Source organism: Onychostoma macrolepis, chromosome 13 (genome assembly GCF_012432095.1).
Source record: "Onychostoma macrolepis isolate SWU-2019 chromosome 13, ASM1243209v1, whole genome shotgun sequence".
Taxonomy (NCBI): Eukaryota; Metazoa; Chordata; class Actinopteri; order Cypriniformes; family Cyprinidae; genus Onychostoma; species Onychostoma macrolepis.
The window spans coordinates 15,396,106-15,417,607 of NC_081167.1; the positions used below are offsets into that span (position 1 = coordinate 15,396,106).

Below are 21,502 nucleotides of genomic sequence, written 5' to 3' on the forward strand. Positions count from 1 at the left end.
TTTACATTTTTGATAGAAATTTCACCTTTTCGTGCTGTTGTCATTTTGCAGATGCTTTGCCATTAGTCGCTTGCAGCCACCTGAGAGTAAGTGTCATGCTGAAGGGCACACGATGAAGCAAGACCTCTGTAACTCTCCAGTTCATGCATCACAACCATAGGGCTGTTAGTGCTAGAAAGGTTTTCAAGCAAAAATAGGTTTGTTAGGTTTAAAGCAGTGATTATCACCCAGGGGACCGGGGCCCACTAGGGGGCCTCAGCAAGCTTCCAAGGGGACCTGAAGTATTTAAATTACTAATTTTTTAAAATATTAAAATCAGAATTAAAAGGCTAAAAATAAACATAAAATCAAGATGTAAACTGAGATCATATTTCTTAAAAAAAAGTGTAAACCCAATAACTACTGGTTTAAAGCAATAATACTGTTCAAAATTAAGGAAAATTTTTTTTTTTTTAAAGAGCACCAAGTAGGCCTACCTTCTGGTTTTCAAAAATTGGTAAGACATGTTCATCATTAATGTGCTGAACTACACCTGTGGTTTCTCTGATAGGACACCTTTGTGAACTTGAGGGGAACTGACTTCATATATCCTCTAAAAATCAGCTGGTTTAAAATAACTGCAAAAATAACTTTCATTATTATTGTTATTTTTTCAGTCATTTTATCCTCTGTTGTTGTACTTAATTCCAGCAGATTATATTATAACCAGCAAATAATTGCTTTTCTAACTGTTTACTGCAGAGCGTTGATAATGAACAATAAGTGGTTCATTTAGAAAAACAGAGGTGATCATTACAGAAGAACTATACAGAGAGAAAGTTTCATTTTAAATACATAAGGGGCCATATAACACAAAGACCACCACACTAAGCTATCATTAAAACAAACACGCTTTGGGTCTACAGGTCTTAAAACTTGAAAAGACATTGCGATGAAATCCAAGCTGCTCCTCCCCACTACATTCAGTGTAGAAGTGAAAGCGAGACAATACGGTTTTCTGCAGGTCTAAGCAGCTGCGAGACTCGCCAAAGTTGAGGTGAAAAATAATGGTCTCCCTTCACCTGCTGACTTCCCTTTCCTTCTTTCCCCGCTCCGTGTTTTACACAACTTGCACAGGTTCATAATTCTCAATTCTGCTGAGCATTAATTTAGCAGTGACAGAAGGGGATCCCTGGAGGAACCCAGGTGACAGCTTCATTTCAAGCCTCTTTAATGTTGTGTGGCTGCTAAGTCTCCGGCTCAATTCTCAAAAGCACCATAAAATTCCTCAAGCACAAAATATTACAGTTTTGAGCAGCAGCTTTTCAATTTGTGTTTGTCATGCGAATAAGGGCTTAGCAGGCTTACGCCGACAAGTTAAGTTCAACGCAGAGTATTTATTTAATTGTTGTTAATAAACGTGCCACAGGAAGCTGGAAAGATCTGAAAGCCTTTTTTGAGATTTTCCTCATATTCCGGCCTGGAAATCGTGACATTATTTGACCCAGAGCGATTTTTATTTTTTTCTTTCATTCAGAGATTGAAAAGTTTGAAGGAGACGAGTTGAGAAAAGATGGCGAGGTGAAGAAATACTTGGATATCATCAGCAACAAAAACATCAAACTGTCGGAGCGTGTGCTGATCCCGGTGCAGCAGTATCCTAAGGTAAGACCTAAGCACTCCATGCAACATACAAAGGAGCGATGACGTGCCGGTCAAATCATTGTTATGGTCATGTGGAGATCAGAGAGAATCAAAAGCAATTCATCAGTTTTATGGGATTGCTGTGCTCGTGGTAATGACTTAATATGTTCCGTATCTGGCAGGAGCAAACTAGAAGGTGTCAGACTCTGATTTGTGCTGCACTGCAGATCTGCTGTTATTTACACCTTACATTTCTGTCCTAGCTGAAAAGACTCCTGGCTCTTTCAGAGTAACAGGCACGCCACATCTGTTTCTACCTGTTCAAACATTATTCTGCCTCATTTCGTAATCAGGAAATTATTCTTGTTTTTACCAGCTGGCCTCTCACGCATCTGTTAGGAAATTTCAGCTTCTCAGCACTAACAGAGACATAAAACCATTTTATTTAGCAACATGGTCAGTTTTGTGTCATGTTATTGTCTGTTGGTTGATTGATCTTCCTGTGGGGCTTTGACTTTGTAGCTCTTGTATTTGTTATGTTGATCGCTTTTATTCACAGATAACAGCTGAAGTCTTTAAATGTGCCATAAAAACTAGACATGGAGTGTATTTGGCACTGAGTGCTTATGTTTGATTCCTGCTGATAGTTTGATTATAGAGATTCAGTATTTAGAGAGCCAGAACTGACTGGTTTGATTCATCAGTGTAATGTTAGACAATATCCCACATCACGTTTTTGTCAGTAACAGAGATTTATTTTAGAAGAATGTTGTGATGTAAGCTAAAAACAGAGTTTTTTATTTCAGGTTACTGGTTATTTATTTCAGACTACACTGTCGTTATCACGTTTGGTGCACGCGACACTCTTTTATTCAGCATTGTGCTGCTTTAAAATGATGCTTTGAAAATGAGTGGGAAAAAGCCCATGAGCATCACACAGACGGATCCATAAAGCTTCTGAGCTTCTCATATGCGCCGTCGTTTTTTACTGTTTCGCTTTAGGAAACGAATCCCTGGAGTACTAAAATGTGCAGACTGTTTGATGGGTTTAGTAGATTTGTGCCGTCGAAAAAGAGAGTACAAAGAACACGCCTTAGGTTTAGATTTTACATGTCTTGTTCGAGTTGTGACAATGGATTTTTGTTTTCCCAAATCCCCCTTTCCTCAGGATCTTGGCTGCTTTGTAGCTATGGAAATTTTATGGCAAATTTCTCTTGTGATATTCCTGGAACGTGAGAAATATCTGTCCAATGTCATCGGATTGATTAATGTTAAGTGTAGATTATGTCATTTTCCGAGATTTTATTTACATATCGTTTTTTGGTACGAGGGTAAGAGGGTGTATTTTCCCCCAAATAGAAGCATATAAAAGATGTGTTTTTGTGAAGAGTTATATTGCAAGAAATAGTTTTGTTGCAAAACATGACTACATAGAGTAAATGTGTGCAAGCTGTTTTAGCATTTCAGGTTATTATTGATTTGAGATAAGATGAATGATTTTTAGAGCCTTATGGAGAGCTATGGGAATCCTGGCTTTTCTTTCTGTAACTGCAGACTGAAGCAGGTTTTGGGGTGAAGAGTCTGGGTGAGAGAGGACAAAAACCTAATGATGCACAATATATTGCTACCATATTGATTATGATCATTGGTATTGTTTGAAATGTCTGTATTTGACTTTTCATACTCAGTTCTCATTATTAAAATTTTAGATTAACTTTGCAGTCATTTAACTCACTTAAAGTAAATCATTAAAAGCTCTAATAATCTAAAACGCTTATTTTAAACGTAATCTGCAAATTTATTTAGACAAAAGTCCTGCTAAGAAAATATTTTACAGGTATCCATGCTATATTCTTTTACTTGTCATGGCACTTGATATAAAGCTTCTAAATGTTTTGCTGCATTTATGAGCCATTTCTCTGGTGTAGAAAAGGCCAAGCCAAAAAATAAATAAATAAATGAATAATTAAATCAAAAGGTTAGTTTAACGCTTAGAAACCACTATACCTCAACATCAGTTGATCAATGAACTTGTGGACCATAACAGATAATAGCTTACAGAGTCTAGACTTTATGTTATGTTCTCTGTTACAAATCCCCAGGATTTATCTATGTGCGGTTAATTAATCCGTGTGTGACGACAGCGCTGTCTCAGAGTTTTGTCTAATCATGCTTGATGAGACTGTCTCCAAGGAAGAGCATCTCGGCTGCAGCTCAGAATAACTGAGCTGGAGTCAGTCTTGGTTACTTTGATCCTCTCATTAAATTAGGCTAACTTTAGTTTATGTATTTGCATAATGAAGAATGGGCCTTTGTGGACCTTGAAAGGCAGTTTGTTATGTATCTTTTGACTATTTGTTCTAATGTATATATTGACCTTGACATGAATTCCTTGTTCTGAATCTTTATTCGTCTGCATTGTTTCAGACTGAGACTTTTAATGCATTGTCTCATTGCTTAGAATATCTTTGTTTTTCCTGACAAGATATTAATTGCACATCACTACTGTGCTATAATGCATGTGTTCAGTATACATTCATGGTATGTTTATTTTTTTCTCCAAATTATTGCAGAGCGCTTTCTTTATTTGAAATGAAATGTGAAATGAAAAATTAAATGCATTTTCAGTGGAACTGACAGCAGGCATTGTTTGAATTATTTTATTCAGTGAATATTGAGTTCATTGGTTCTTCTGTGCTGAATTGGCAAGGTTACAGAAGACAAGGGGAAAAAACTTTATTATTTGTAAGGAATGCTGTTTCTTTTCAATGTTTTGAAACTTGACTCTGTTATGGTTATTTATTTATTTAGCATGATTTTGCACCTGCTGATTTAAACATACCAAGTATGGTAAACCAGTTGTTGTTGTTGTTTTAAGAATTAAAACAACAACAACAACCTACACATAAAAAAAAAAAAAAACCTCTTTCTCCTTATTTATTCCTTCCCTTGCTAGCTTGTACTTATTTAAACAATGCCTGAGACTTGGTGTTACAAGCACTTCGTTTGTCGGATTGCCTCTTCAAGATGAATCGCTTCATGTGTTCCCCAAATTGTAAGTCGCTTTGGATAAAAGCGTCTGCAAAATGACTAAATGTAAATGTAAATGTAAGAATTATTTCTGGCATTTTATGTCTTTATTTGGATAGGACAGAAGCTAAACAGGAAGCGAAGTGGGAGAGAGAGAGGGGGGACGGAATCAGGAAAGGTCTATGAGCCGGGACTCGAACTCGAGACACCCTGAAGTGCTATCGGCACTGACAACCAGGGACAATTGTAACATTTTCCATTATAAATCACAGACCACTAGTGTCTCCTCTGGTATACAGAATGTTATCTAAATATAGGAAAATAACCAAAATTACAGTGCCATTAACAGACTTCTAATGAAGAAAAAAAAACCCTTGATAATAAATTGATTTTAATACAAGAAGTGCGTGTGTGTGTATTCACTACACATATATTCCCTATGTATATACCAGACAACATGCAACCTATAGTGATCACTTAATCACAAGCACTACTCTACACCACAATGGTAACCCCTGGAAAACTACTAACTAAAATTGGAAATCCTTGTAAATCCCAGCATAACAGAAAGGCAAACACAAACACATCTCTCCCTGTATAAATCTTGTGCAAAAACACACAAAATAACAATTAATGGTAACACGTTAGTATAGAAACCAATTCTCACTATTAACTAGTTGCTTATTAACATGCCTATTATTAATGTATTGGCTATATATTAGTACTCTATAAAGCACATATTCTGTATGACCATATTCATATCCCTAATCCTACCCCTAAACTTAACAACTACCTTGCTAACTATTAATAAGCAGCAAATTAGGAGTTTATTGAGGTAAAAGTTGTAGTTAATGGTTTGTAGTTAAACGGCGAGAATAGGACCTTAAAATAAAGTGTAACCCGCTTAATTTGAACATTTATTCTTTTTCTATAGTCTGACACAAAGCATTCTGGGAATTAGAAATTTGCTGCAACTCTTTCAGTTTAAGTTCCGCTTAATATAAACAATCATTAAGTTCATGTAACATTTTCTGTTAAGTACAATGAACTTTCTGTAATGTTTAAGTGAAATTAACTCGTTTCATTGTTCAGTTTTACAGTGTTTTTTCTCAGTCAGAGAGAGAACTTTACTGAGCATATTCTGAATAAGTGTCATACCACATCATTGAGAACATTTAGTTTGTTAAATTGCTCCCGGTCTCCCCTAAATCTTGTTGGGAATCCAGTTTCTGCTACTGCATTGAAAAACTCAAGCAAATATGCTTAGTTGATGTGTTTTGGACGGTGTCCACCAAATGTTGAATCACTGGATATTTTTATCCTGGCTCGTATTACCTCTGCAACTCTTCTTCCTTAGATCTCTATGCACAGATCTGTATATATTTCATTGTGACATAACAAAACTGCATACTGTTTTCATTTTTTCATCAGTGTCTGTTATCTGTATTCAAATAAAGTGTTTGATTTACCATAACTTGCAGAGAAGCTCAGTCAGTGGTTGAAATATAGTCCCTGCTGACACAGATCTCAGATACCTGTGAGAACTGATAGAAATCAAGAGAGCGTCACACACATATAGACCAAAAGGAAGGCCAAGAGATGAATGGGGTACCTGTATCACCATCTAGTAAAGTCAAAGACATGGTCGCCATGGAAACCACTGTATTTAGATTTAAGAGATGGATTTGGGCAATCTATCAAAGGGCGTTTCTACACCTCTGAACATCACTGCAAATTTATTTTATGATGGTCTGTGGGTTTTTTCCCATAGGGGATGGTGTTATTTTGATCAACAGTTTTCAAAAAATGGATAACTGGGACATGTGCATAAACATTTGGGAAGACTTGCTTTACACTGTAGTGTAATTCATTGTGTTTGCGTGGGTTTACAAGGTAGCCAGACCGCCTTGGTGTCTGATTTGTCGGAGGATTCTAATTAAGACTTAGCAAATGTCCTATGGGTACATCTGTTTGTGCAGAGACTCATTAGAGGCGTAGTATACGCTAAGCTTATTTTGGTGCAGTGTGTGCTGATGAATCAAGATGGTGCGGAGTATATGCTATCATTCACCTGATTCCATTGTGCTGAACATTAAATTGACAAACATGTGTCCAGTAGCACATGCTAGTGCTGCAAAAAAAAACTTGCATCATCAGCACCTGGATCGAGGCGGTAGCTGCATCGCCCATTTTCTGACTGTTATGCTGCACTATTTCAAACCCATGTCAAATCATGATATAAAGAAATCCTTGAAGGTAGAAATGTGATTGAGCATGGCTGAATGGAACAACACCGCAGATCTGACCCTGGACCACAAAACCAGTCATAAGGGTCAATTTTTCAAATTTGAGATTTATACATTTGTTAGGATAGGACAATATTTTGTTGAGATATACAACTATTTGAAAATCTGGAATCTGAGGGTGCAAAAAAATCTAAATATTGAGAAAATTGCCTTTAAAGCTCTCCAAATTCTAGCAATGCATATTACTTATCAAAATTAAGTTTTGATATATTTACGGTAAGAAAATATCTTCATGGAACATGATCTTTACTTAATATCCTAATGATTTTTGGCAATAAAAGAAAAATCTATAATTTTGACCCATATAATGTATTGTTGGCTATTGCTACAAATATACCCCAGCGACTTAAGACTTGAGCTCCAGGGTCACAAATATCTTTGATAAAATATCAATAGTATCTCTATCTATCTATCTATCTATCTATCTATCTATCTATCTATCTATCTATCTATCTATCTATCTATCTATCTATCTATCTATCTATCTAATAGTATCTATAGTATCTATATCCCACCCCTCCCCTAAAGAAAATTTTGTACATTTTAAAGTTAAATTCATCTACCTGGTGCACTTTGAGAGTTCAAAATTAAGAGCTCCGTCACCGGTTCAGAGTGCAAACTAAACAAAGAAAAAAACTGGTGAATTGACTTGTGATTGAAATTTAAAGGGGACTCAACCCTCTTTTTTAGTTATAAATAGTGATAAATAGTGCCTCAGTCTAAATTACATTCACACTGATGAATTTAGAAGTCAAACAAATTAAAAATATAATAATAATAATTTTATATGATTATTCCTATGACAGTAGTAACCATATATTTTAAAACAACTGCACTGTAAAAATATATGAAAATTAGTATTTCACAGGTATAGTATTTTACCTTATACTACAGTAGGGAAATAATTACAATACTTTTGTCCTAATTTCTACACTTGCAAGCAGGGCCTAAAAATATCTTTTTACAAAATCTGCCAATGGCTGGTGACTTGAGAAAATTTACCAGCTATAAATATTTTTTTTCTGGCCATGAAACGATTTTTGCAAAAACAGGCAATTGCTACTACTACAACAACTATTTTTTTTATTTATTAAAAAAAATGCCAAACTACTGCATTTTAGTCATGATACATTATTGTCATTGCTAAATTGCTTCTCATTTAAAGTGTTGTAAAGAAAGTCAGGCATGCAAGAAATGAAAGCATGGGAACATATTTTTTAAGCATTAGACAGCAAGAATTGTATTTGTGTTTCGCCAAGAGATATTGAAGATATTCCTAAAACCATTGTAGTGTAGCATTCAGAATTCTCAACGCTGTTTTACTGTAGTTGTAAACACCCAGCTTTACCTAAACCTTTCATTAAAACCAGCAACAAGAAAAGACGCAAACAGATCTACCACAAGGTTTGCCTTTATAGTTCTGAAAACACAACTAATCCGTTGAATAGTAACGCCGGTGGTTGTTGTCCCCATAGATTGTGGCTTATCTGTCTCTAGTTATATGACCTTTACATGGAGGTGTAGGCAAGCTCTGCACACAAAGATAATCCAATTGTTGTCTTGTTAAAGAATTCCCTAGTCCCAAAGGCCGACCAACCTTGTCAAAGGTGTTTAACATAGATAAGCTGCTGAACAGATTCAGAATCGAACAGTACACAGTAGGGAAAAATAAAAAGAAAAAAAATCAACAATAGTGAGGAAGTTGTATCTTCTTAATGAATTAAAAGCCTGCTGAGGCACCTTTTATTTGTTTTGAGGAAGGTTATTCATATAATTGCAAACATGAGCTCAGATAATGTGGTTTTCTTGTGGTGCACAGTTGTTGGTTCAAGATTTGGAGAGACGGAAAGTCATGGAAAGAAACACTGAGCCTATGGGAATATGGCTTCTTTCCTAATCGGTTTATAAGGCTTATCCCAGTATGTTTCAAATGACCAGCACCCCATGGGATAACACACTCACTAAGCAGCCAGCAGAAAGGCATTCATTTGTGATGCTGCTGCCATAATCTTTAGCAAACAAATATTTTTGCACTTGGAAAACTTGTAAATGTGTGCCTTTCCAGCTTTTTGACCTTTCGAGGACAGCATTTCGTTTTAAGAGCAGACACCAAAGCGACGTGGGAAATGTAGTCTGGGGAAGAGAGTGGATGCCTCTCATCTGTATGGGTAGCAGTCTTTAACCTGTCAGCCTCCTGACTCTGAGATGGTCTTAATGCGCTGTTTGTTTACCCTGCATCTGTGTTGTCAGCCCCAGAGTGTCAGGGCTCAATATGGGTTCTGTAATGCAGGGAATCCATCATCAACTTTTCCTCAGGCTGTTACCTTTTCTAGAGCTGCACTGAATGCAATGTTCAGAATGTTGGAACATACGTTTTTAGTCTGAGATCATACGTGTTTGTTATGCGTTCTATTTATGTGCATCTTATTTTCTCATTTCACCTATTTTGACAATTAAATATTAATATAACAATAACAATAACATTATTATTATATTGCTAATATTTTTTCCAAGTAATATTTATCATTACTTTAGTATTATTATTATTATTATTAGATCTATTAATGTTAAGAGAGGTCTGTTAATATTAATGCTGAGAGATGTTAAAGGTTTCAAGGCTTTAACATTACAATTTTACTTTAAAGTCATTCTATATTGTTCATAATTTATAATAATGTAAAGAAATTCAGGCATATATAAAGGCATATATTTTCAGCAAGGACACATTCAATTGATCAAATGTAACAGTAAGGACTTTTACAATGTTACAAAAAAATGAATGTTCTATTTCAAATGAATACTGTTTTTTTTCCATAAAAGAATCCTGAACAAAATGTATCACATTTTCTACAAAAATATTAAGCAGCACAAATTTAATCAACATAAATCACGTTTAAAAATATATAAAATAGAAAAAAAGTGTAATAATATTTAATAATTTAAATAAATGCAAACATGGTAAGCATAAGTTCTTTCAAAATTATAAATAAATAAATAAAAATGTAAAAAATCACATTAATTAAAGTCACATCACAAAATTGTAACAACTCCAAACACTTGAACAGTACAGTTAGTGTATCAAAGCTCTCCCTCTTTCTCCTAGCTCATTAGTCTCCGCTAACAGCCAGCACTGCCCCTTTGACTCCCACCTCTATTTAACACCATAGTGCGCTGCCACTGTTTAAACCATTCTCTGCTAATGCCCATGTCCATTGACTGTGGCCAAGCCATTTCTCCTGGCCATTATTACATCTCTCCCAGTCCTAGTCCCCAGCAATAATCCTGCTATCAGCCAGTGCTAGGCCTCGCTAGCAGCACAGCTGGCTACACTGGCAGTAGACATCTAACCCCATCTGCGGATCTTATCTGGTTTCACAGCTTATGGCAAGGGTGCTATGTTTCAACCTCCAACTCAAACAGAGGCAAACAGCCTAACTGCACTAATGGTTATGTTAAGTGTTCCCTTTGCCAACTTTGGCTGGCAGCACATTCTGTTGTGAAGCCTGAGGAGTTTTGTGCCATTTTTGCTGAAACAGCCTTGAGGATATTTAGAAGTTTATTGGCCCTAGACATCATAGTCATTTATACCACATAAGATGCAGACTGTATAGCTGTTGTAGAGATTTCTGCAGAGCCCATAATTTCAGGTTTAATTGGCACAGTCTGAAGTCCGAATCCGTAAATAATACAAGTTAGCATGTGTCTTGTGCTTAATATCTCTTTTGCTTAATGTGTAGATCATATTCAGTCATTGTAAATTGACAGCAGATTAAAATTGTGCCTGTGCCCCACAAGATCTACTGTTCCAATTTTTTGATGCTGTGATAAGATGATGAAAAAAAATAGATTAGTATATTGTTTTTTTCATGACAGATAAGAATATGCACCATCAGAATGAAAACGAAATAGTCAAAGACTAAGGGTGAATCCCATTTCTCTGTCTTACCCCTTCCCTTCCTCTACCCCTTCGTCTTACCCCTAGCCCTTGTCCCTCGAAACCGAGTGGTAAGCGTTAGGTGTGAAAACATACCCCTATGAAATGAGACACCACTTGGTTACGGTTACGTCATCATACACCGTCGCTAGCTAGCTGCTACGTCACCAGAGCCGACAAGTGTTGATCACAAACTTTGGATCGTTTTACAAACTTGTTAAAACTGTAGACATGCATGGAGTCCATTCAAGGCTAGTCTGCGGGACTGTTGTGCAAATCAGCAATGTAACGTTAGCGTAGCAAACTAGCGATTTTTTTAAAACGTTTCAATTAAGAACATGGTTGCAAATATATATGTACAGGACTGTCTAGAGCACAAAACAAGACTGTCGTAATTTTTAAATAAATTATTTAAGCCGAAAATACTTGAATACTTGATGATCTGGCAGCCATTGTTGCCGGTTGCGCAGTGTGTTCTCGGGTACCCCTTGGTTTCAAGTAAGCTCGTGAAAATGCTTGGTTTTAAGGGGTATCTACCACTTCCCCTTAGCCCTACCCCTCGATCAAAACGAGAATTGGGATAGCCCTTACTCTCAAGTGAACGTGCAAAACTAAGGGGAAGGGGTAAGACAGAGAAATGGGATTCACCCTAAGATAAGTATAGAAGAGCAATTTGCATCAAGTCTGTTGAGATTGGGACAGCAGAAGAGAAGTGTTCTAGAACAGCACTCTTAATGCACCACAAAATTAAATTCAGAATTAAGTACACAATGCATTAGAGACAGATTTTAAACTCTTAAGACTCTTTCTGAGGAAGTTTAAATTAACAAGTAAAGCTGGTCTTAGTGCAGGGATTCTCATCCATATTTGGTCTGTGACCCATTTTTAAGTTTCAAAATTCTCGAAACTCCACATCAAAGAATTACATCAGACACTTAATGATCTCACAGATGTAATTCCTGACAAAAAAGGAGGTCTATGATACCTGGAGAGAGTTATGCATTGGCATTTACATTCATATCTATGGTAACTATAGTAACTGGTAAAAATATTGTATCAAGATTGCAATAAAATATATGTATGAATGAATGAATGAATGAATGAAGGATTTTATATAGCGCTTTATTGTGTATTGCTGTGCACCCAAAGCGCTTTATAGTGAAGGGATCTCTCCTCATCCACCATCAGTTTTGTTCTCAAATGAAACAGTGTAAAGCTGGTGAAGTGACTCTCAGAGTAGCTCTGGAGATGAAGTTCATGTGTTCATGTTCTTATATATTGAGACAGCAGACACTAAAAACACTGAGTGATATGATACTGATGACATAAATGTGATTAGAGCCAATCAGTGCATGATACTATAAGGAAGCACTCACAGTGTTTTTAGTGAAGAACATGGACACGTGAACTTCAACTCCAGAGCTGCTCTGAGAGTCACTTCAGCAGCTTAACACTGTTTCATTTGAGAAAAAACTACCATCAAATACACACCGAATAGCAAAGATTTGCCAAAATAAAAGTTTGGTTTAACTTAAAGAAATTATGACAGAAACATATTACTTTTGTATACAAAAATGTACTTTAATAATAATAATAATGATAATAATGTTTAAGAAATATCGTACAACTAAGATATTTTTCATCCATGTTTTAATTTATGCAGTTTGCTGTGCAGTATCTTCACATTCTAAATAAATAAATATTTTGTTAGATTACACGGTTATGTTTGCATGGCCCTCAATGGATAAAGATTATTTTAGTCTCCAGATTGTTTAGTTATAGCATATTGGATGAATCAACAGAAATGTCTCCAATAAGATGACTGTCAGTATGTGATGATAGTAAAATGTGTCTGGTGATTGTGCCAATATGAAACTGATCAAGAGCTTAGTGGTCTGAGTGGCTTGAATAACTTCTGAAAAGATTTTGACAGAGAAATCAATGTAATGCACACGAGAGAGCGCCGAGCGCAGGTGAAGGTCCCTGTCAAAGGGACTCATGTGTGAAAAGTCATTTGTTCAGCCAGCCACACACACACTCTGAAGTCACTGCGGGCTCCAAAAATAAGTGATTCTGCATGACAGCACACTGAATAGCCATCCGAGCTTCTTTAGTTATCAATAAACACTACAGCGAATGCTTTTCCTGGATTTTGGCAGTGTTTTCAGACGTACACACTGATCCAGGCTCCAGAAGTGTGAGTTAGTGATCTAGTCTCCATCACAACAGCACACTATGCGTGCTTTCTTAGAAGTCCCATTTGCTCATAATAAGCCAATGCGGTTTGACACTTATGCCTCCGGTTGTCAGGTTTATCATCCTCAGCCTGTCAGTGCTGCATAATGCCCATCATTCTGCGGCCTGCCTCTGCCGGGGACTGCGAGGGACAGCTTGCATCGCTTCAAACCTCATCCAGCACTGAACTGTGCCCCCTAATAAAGCCTAAATTGCCCACCGTGGAGCAGGAGAGTGGCTCCAGACATTCATTAGCTTAATGAAAACAGGCCACTCCACTGCAGCCGCCCAGTGAGCATCTTCACACTGTAGCTGAGGCAACCATCTGCTCCGAGGCACCCAGCCAGCTGCAGAGTATTCCTGTCATACACACCCCATCAGAGGGGATGCAGACGGCACACCTCCAGCTCACCCGCTCCGAGAGAGTTGGTCATGCCGCTTTGGCGCAGTGCTGCAGTGTTGCTAAATATACTGCCCTACCCACACCTCACCCTTTCACCTGAAACTGTTTGCATTTGCTTTGTGGCTCCGGCCAAATTCGGTGACGGTTCTTCTGCGTTTCCTAGAGTTTCCTACAGCTGCATCTATAGCCTGACTGGGAAGAGCATGTGTTGAGGAGTTTCCAGCCATGTGCTAGGCAGGGTATGTCAACATGTGTTATTGCCAACTGTTTCATTCTGGCCGCCACATATCAGCTAACCTTTGCAAACATTTGAAGGACAAATTCACTTCTCTGAGTAATGTCTGGCTCACTGGGCTGAAATATACAAATACTGTAGTAAACAGCCATATCGCTAAAATTATGCAACATCAGACTGTACAAATGTGTTCCACACAGAATGTTTTATTTGTGTTATAGTTGAATTGTCACAATAGTGGACTAGTTATACACAACCAATATTTATTTATCTATTTATTTGAGCCTCTTATAGTCTTAAAGGATTAGCGCACCCAAAAATGAAAATTCTGTCATTTATTACTCACCCTCATGTCGTTCCAAACCCATAAGACCTTCGTTCATCTTCAGAACACAAATTAAGATATTTTTAATGACATTTGAGAGCTTTCTGGTCCTGCATAGACAGCAACGCAACTGACACATTTAAGGCCCAGAAAGGCAGTAAGGACATCATTAAAATAGTCCTTGTGACATCAGTGGTTCAACCTTAATTTTATGAAGCTACGAGAATACTTTTTGTGTTCAAACAAAAATGACTTTATTCAACAATTTATTTCATTCACGAGAGTACCACGATGCTTGCGTTTACAAGCAGTCTTCGTAAACATATCTAAAGATCTCGACAGAGAGGGATTTATTTATTTGAACCAGAATATTCAGACGATGAACTAAGAGAGATGGACATCAGCACCACCACACACGTGTTGTACTTTCCTGAACATGCATCTGACACAGAAGAGAAGAAATTGTTTAATAAAGACGTTATTTTTGTTTTCTTTGCACACAAAAAGTATTCTCGTAGCTTCTTAACATTAAGGTTGAGCCACTGATGTCACATGGACTATATTATCGAAGTCCTTTCTGGGCCTTGAACATTTTAGTTGTGTTGCTGTCCAGTGTTGGGGAAAAGTTACTTTTAAAAGTAATGCATTACAATATTGCGTTACTCCTTAAAAAGTAACTAATTACGTTACTTAGTTACTTTTTATGGAAAGTACTGCGTTACGTTACTTTTGCATTACTTTCGCGTTACTTTTTAAATATGAGCAGGACTTGATTGTTTGTTTTTCATATAAGAAATTCTATTTATAGCAACTGTAAAATCCCTTTCACACCAAAATGTGTAATGAATAAACCTCAGGCTAAAGGAAAAGTAAATTCATGTCTGAACAGTAGAATACAGGAGAAGAAGGTTCAACACTCTTCAGCAATAAAAAAAACTAAAAAACAATGAAGCACAATTGTTAGTGGTAACACTTTATTTTGATGGTCACTTTTGAACATTCTGTTGACACTAAGTAATGTTGCAACTACATGTCAACAAACTCTCATAAGAGTATTAGTAGACTGTCTGCTTCATATCTACTAACTCCTTATTGTGTTGGTCTCCCAACAGATATTCTACTGACTATAAGTAACTTTGCAAGAACGTGTCAACTTAATCTAATACTAACCCTACCAGTCAACTAATACACTACTAACACTCTAATGAGAGTTAGTAGAAATGTAGGTGCAACATTACTTATAGTCAACAGAATGTGTTAAAGGGACCATCAAAATAAAGTGAAACCTTGTTAGTTTATCTAAAGTCATTTTTGCTTATTAGTATGGATGAACTGGACCATCAAAGGTCAGCAGCAAAGACATTGGTTAATAAAATGGCATTAGATACATTTGTGTTATTTAACATATTTAATTAGGTTTATCAGGTTTGCGTCATATTCTGAGTTTGCATTTCACTGTTTTAATTCATTTTGATGAATACTAAATCTGTTTTTTTTGTTGTTGTTTTTTGGCGAGTGGGATGAATTAATGCACATTCACATTTAGTCTAGAATTACAGTAACATCATGTTCACACACAACGCCTCTGTACTTCTGATTTCTCCAATATGGGAACAGGAGACTTGTCAGTCAATAAATGGGAAAACAAAGTAACTGGCATTACTTTTTTGAAAAAGTAACTCAGATATTTTCTTGTAGATTAAAAAGTAATGCGTTACTTTACTAGTTACTTGGGGGGAAAAAGTAATTTGATTACGTAATTTGTGTTACTTGTAATGCGTTACCCCCAACATTGTTGCTGTCTATGCAGGGTCTGAAAGCTCTCAGATTTCATCAAAAATATCTTCATTTGTGTTCCGAAGGTGAAGGTCTTACAAGCTTGGAACAACAAGGGTAAATAATTAATGAGGATTTTCATTTTTGGGTGAACTTTAAGACAGACAAGACTTTTTTAACAGTAAAGTTGTTGTTGTTGTTTTTTTACTCTTTGCACAGTAAAATTAGTTCAAAAATTAGTTTTACAGTTCACACTGAAAATTTCTTTTAAAATTCATCCCCCACTTCAACATCCATGCACACAAAGATATTTTGCCAGTGTTTTTTCTTTTTTTTGTCTTTTGCCATTAGCACTGTTTTTAAGAAGTGTCGACTTAAAAATTGTGAAAGTGTGTTTAGATGCGTTATCAAAATCCAAAAGGTCACTTTTTATTCTGTTTTACTGTCCTGTGTAAAAAACATACAAAATGTTTTTTTAAAAGGTTTCTCAAAAACATTACATCTAAAGTAAATTTAGAGAGGCTGCTGGCTAAGGAGATCGTGGCAATACATCAGAGAAAGTGATGAACACTGAATATGAGCAGACAGTGATGAAGTGACACTGTTATAAATGGAATCGGATGCACCACTTTATACAAGGGCACTTTTTCTTACAATGGTAGCATTTATTGACTATTTAAGATTGGTTGTTATCATGGGCATTAAACAACCCTCAGCAGCTCAAATCTGATTGCAATGTGTAAAACTCAGAAATCCCTTGAAGATACAGTTGTATAATGCACAGATATGAGTAAACCAACGGAGAGAGAGGGTGAAAAAACGGTGAAGGCCAAGTGTTCTCAATGACCGCTGATCTGGTGTGTGACTGAAATGTTAGTTGCTGCCCCAAGGCAGTTGCTGGATAGCTCATCATCTGGGTAGTATTACTTGAATCCCCATTGGAAATGAACTCATTATGTTATGCCTCATTCAAGCATGGACTTCTGGATCGTTTTGAAGATCCCTTTTGGCATTTGGTACATGTTATAATATCTCTGAAAGCAGTGGAGCCCAACCACTGACCCCAAACATCGATTAGACACATGAGCGGCTGCAGTGCCCTGCAGAAACAGGTGTAGACTCTCACATCTTTTTTGATCGCTTCTGAAAAACATGAACCTAAAAATGATCGACGACTGCCACAGATTTAATTTTGAACCCAAAAAGAATTTTTCATTTTCTTACTGTAGTTTTTGTGCATGATGAGAAAAACCAACTTACTTTTAAATGTGTTTTATTGACTGTGAGGTAACTGAGGCAGCTGTCTAGGAAGCAGGCAGTGTGAGAGACCAACCGTATTGCCTTTTCTCTCCTCTATTACAGTTTAATTTTGTTGGGAAACTGCTGGGGCCCAGGGGCAATTCCATGAAAAGATTACAAGAGGAAACGGGAGCAAAGATGTCCATCCTCGGCAAGGGTTCAATGAGGGATAAAGGCAAGGTAGGATGACTGGCAACAACTTCTAAATTTAATATATTCCATAAATGCTTTGAGTATTATTATTATGATTGACATTGATTTGTCTGTAACCATATATGCCATAACTCTACCAGCATATTTTCGGATATTAATATCTAAACTGACTGCTCATGACAAAAACAAACTACTTTGATTAGACCTGAATTAAACCATATGTTGATTTTTGTCAATAAGTATAATAGTATAATAATTCTATGGAAGTCTGTTTCTGCCATGAAAGAAAAAATATGATATGTTTTGATATGACATATAAAGTCAGAATTATTAAGTTAAAGGGGCATTATGACATGTTATAATTATGAGATTAAATGTTGACTTTTTATTTCACAATTGTGACCTTTTATCTCATTATTTCAACTTTTTTGTCATAATATGACTTAATATTCATAATTTGAAAACCTTTTTGTGTTATAATTATGTTGAAATATTGGCTACTAAAAATAAAAAAAAACTGAAATGACAAGTCATGCAGTAATCTTTTGTCAATTATGGCTTTTTATACCAATTTCAACTTTTTAACTATTATAACTTTTTATCTCATAATTATGATTTAGTAAGTCATAATTTCTGCGTTTTTATCTTAAATGATGACTTATCTCGTAATTTTTACTTTTTATATCATAATTATGATTTACCAAACCATGATTTTTTTTTCTCATGTGGAGGAAATGGGCTTGTACATGTTAGGGACACTACATTTATTCCAGAGCAGAGTACTTTATCCCTTAAATCCTGTAAACCTTTCATTTCTGTGAGTCTAACAAGCATCAGCAGTGGCTGACAGGGCAAAGTGTGAGATGACGCTGAGACTGAAGATCATTACCTGCACTATATGCTCCTATAGAGGAAGAACTGCTGTTTTTAGCATTTACTGATGCTGTATAAATTCTTGAAAAAAGAAATACATCGCAAATGATAACACAAATAGATAGCACTGACTCACATTCTGAAAGTAAAGCCTGGCAACCTAACAGACAAATCTCTAGGTTGTAAAGGAGCTGTTGAGACTATTCACAGTATGGATCTTTCTCAGTGGATCTGATTTAAACAAGTGCTTTGGATTGAGTTGTGGTGAGTGCAATGTTTAGAAATGGCATTTTGTGATTCAGCCAAACAGCTGCCCTAAGAGACATGCTGGTCATTTACCTAGCCAGAGAATCGTTCCAAATGTAATATTTCTCGGTTTGCTGCTCCTGTCATCTCATAATAGGCCATCCTGATTTCCCCAGCTCAATAAAATGTTCATTTTAATGTAATATTATTGAATGTAACTCCATTGAATGAAAATATCAAGCAAATATTAGTTTTCTTTCATGTAGTGTATGAAATGGAATGAAGCGAGGCTGTGTTCTAAAGTGATTTTACCACTGTTAAGGGGTGTTGTTAGGCACAAGTGAAGCATGGCGACTTGGCATATTAATAGCATTCAGTTGATGTGTGCATATTTACAACACTCTTGAATTTTGTTTAACCAATTACATTTTATAGCTGAAACAATCCTTTTTTTCAACAACACCATGATGAAAATTAAACGTTGTTATCATAAGATTTCCACAAAGTCAACAGAAACTTTGTTTGTGCAATCAGCAATGCATTTACAGTTACCTGAGTAGTATGAATTATTTACACAAAAGCTGTTTGTCCTCATTTGGTCTCTGAAGAGTGTTCTGAATGTGTTAGAGGAATGAAATGTAGTGCACAGTGCACAGTGCAAAACCCAGTGTCTTGTTCACATTCCACCTGCAATCTATTTTAGCCAGGTGCTACAGGCATGTGCGCTGTTTAGCGCTGTGCTTTGAATATTTAAACATTCAATATTTAAGCAATGAAGCGAATACACAGGATCTGCCTATGGAGTGATCAATGTGGTGTTATTACTGAAATAAGATTTGTTGATCTATGATTTTTTTTTTCATATGCAATATCAGAAACTGTAAGATTTCAGAATAATTTATGAACCTGTTGTATCCAATGGAAATTATTTTTACTAGATTTATTTTCAAATCGCCTGTTACATGCCACATAATGTACTGTTTGTGTATATGTGGCCTTGCATCCATTTATATATCAGCAATGTGCAAACAGCACTGTGCAGATCGCGTCATCCACACAGCCCCAATTTTACCATTAACCTGATTTACATAATTTCTTAAGTGAATTGTGTGCTCAAGCAATGCAGATAGCATGCAAATAAAAGATGCTTTTAGGGCTATAATCCTTTCTTAATGAATTCCCCCTCAGACTTTAATTTAAACATATTATGTATATTGTTTTGACTAAAATCTGCCTTCGTTGCAATCATTTCACAGAACCAAACAGGACCAATGTCTTGTTATTGTTTTATTCTCTTACATTGTTACATACTAAAAAGTTGTCCAGATGAGACAGGAATATGCATTGTCTGATTCCGAATAGCCATGTGGGGAGTTTCTACAAGTAGAAGGTTCCTTTTTAAGTTTTATAAACACACTGTTCTCCAGAATTTCACACTGTTTTAACAATGCAGATGAACCGTGGTCTGAAATCTATTTAAATTTATGGCAGAACTCAAACAAGAGCCTGTTGGATTGTTTTAAATCCCAAAGGCAATCATTAATGCAAACATATTCCATTATAAAGAGTCACCTTGAGCTGGTACAGGTTTGTTATACATATGAAATTAAGAGTCTGCCGTGCATCTTTATAGACTTTTCTGTGCAGTGAAGTCCTGCTGAGGTCTTCATATAACAGACTCTCTACATCCAAGGATCAGCAAAGCAAAGAATATTGCATTTAGAATGATTCCCTAGGCAAGTAAATGAACAGCTTGTGTCTGAGGGCAGCAAATCGACTGAATCAAAAAATGGCATTTCAGGATATTACATTCACCACAATGGCAAAATGACAATTTGTGTAGCGCAAATCTCAATCTGGGGATAGACAGCAGAAATATTTAACTCATATTCTTATTTTTTTATGGAAGGAAAATAAATGCAGCGTTTATTATGACCCATAGTGCAGCTTCCATGAGTTGCAGGAATAGATTTTACTTAGCTTTATAAGCTTTTGTTTCAAATCTGAGCTCTTTAACTCCATAGGGGCGCTGGATAACTGTCAGGCTTATAAGTGTCAGATTCACTATTTGTACTTTACCGGGAATAAATTTGAGGAACCCTTCATTTTGTCACATTTGAAGAGGATTCTGCTGTGCTTAGACATGCTTGCTTGAGTGCCTTTTGAAATGCATCCTGGGAGACAGACCTACCTTTTGAAACAACAGAACATTTTCTTCATGGATTGACATGAAAGGAAAGTTAAAGCTTTCAGGCTTGAAACAGAACAAATGTCATCTGACGAACGGTTTTCCAGAGGACTGGAAATGAGGCAGCAGACTTTTCACCATCTCCTGCTTCCCCTTTTGTCTGTCTGTTTTTAAGTCGATCCGGAAACACTCACATCGTCCACACGTACATGCATACATTTGTGTCTTCTCGCAAAATTATCTAATATTCACAATCGCCAGCTCCTGTATATGGAGCCCCACAAAATATGATTACGCCTCTCAGAAATGTTGTGAAAGCTTAAGTATCTCCTGACCTTTCGTCCATGCAAAGCATGATGGAAAAAGTGCTTGGGTCGCTTTGACTTGATAGAGAGATGGCATCGGTAAGTGTTTATTAAAGCTGAAGGGGCTACAAGGGCCCGCATCAGTGATCAGAAATCTGTGAATGGACCCTACATCAAAGCTCTCCTGTCTTTAAGAAGCCACAGCTGAAAGGCAATCAACATTAAACGGAAATGTTGGCTACGTAATTACAAACTTCGTGAAGTTTTATGTTTTTTGAAGAGCCACAGAACACCTTCAGCAATCAGAGAGAATTGAGAAACTGGATACTTCTGTGAAATATCACCCTTTTCTGCTCTTCCGATGGCAGGATTTAATCAGAAAGGTGACAGTGTCAATTTATTTCTGACAAAAAGCCCTCGGGCAAATTTAAGCATAATGATTTGCAGTATCCACGTACCCATTATCTGTGTTACAGAGTAAGGGTGTTGATAGCTACCATTGTTCACCATTTTCCTGTGCCGTTATGAGAATTATTATTAAATGTGAGCTAAAAAAAAAGTCATCTTTGTG

At 36.4% G+C, this 21,502-nt stretch overlaps 1 protein-coding gene across 2 annotated transcripts in view; it reads left to right on the plus strand.

The window, feature by feature from the left end:
• The window catches only part of khdrbs2 (KH domain containing, RNA binding, signal transduction associated 2), a 51,913-nt gene that overhangs the window by 12,444 nt on the left and 17,967 nt on the right, over positions 1-21,502 (plus strand). For both annotated transcript variants that reach the window (XM_058796677.1, XM_058796678.1), the window contains exons 2-3: positions 1,517-1,644; positions 17,230-17,346. In XM_058796677.1, the coding sequence (XP_058652660.1) occupies positions 1,517-1,644; positions 17,230-17,346 (245 nt within the window). The remainder of the gene's footprint in view (positions 1-1,516; positions 1,645-17,229; positions 17,347-21,502) is intronic.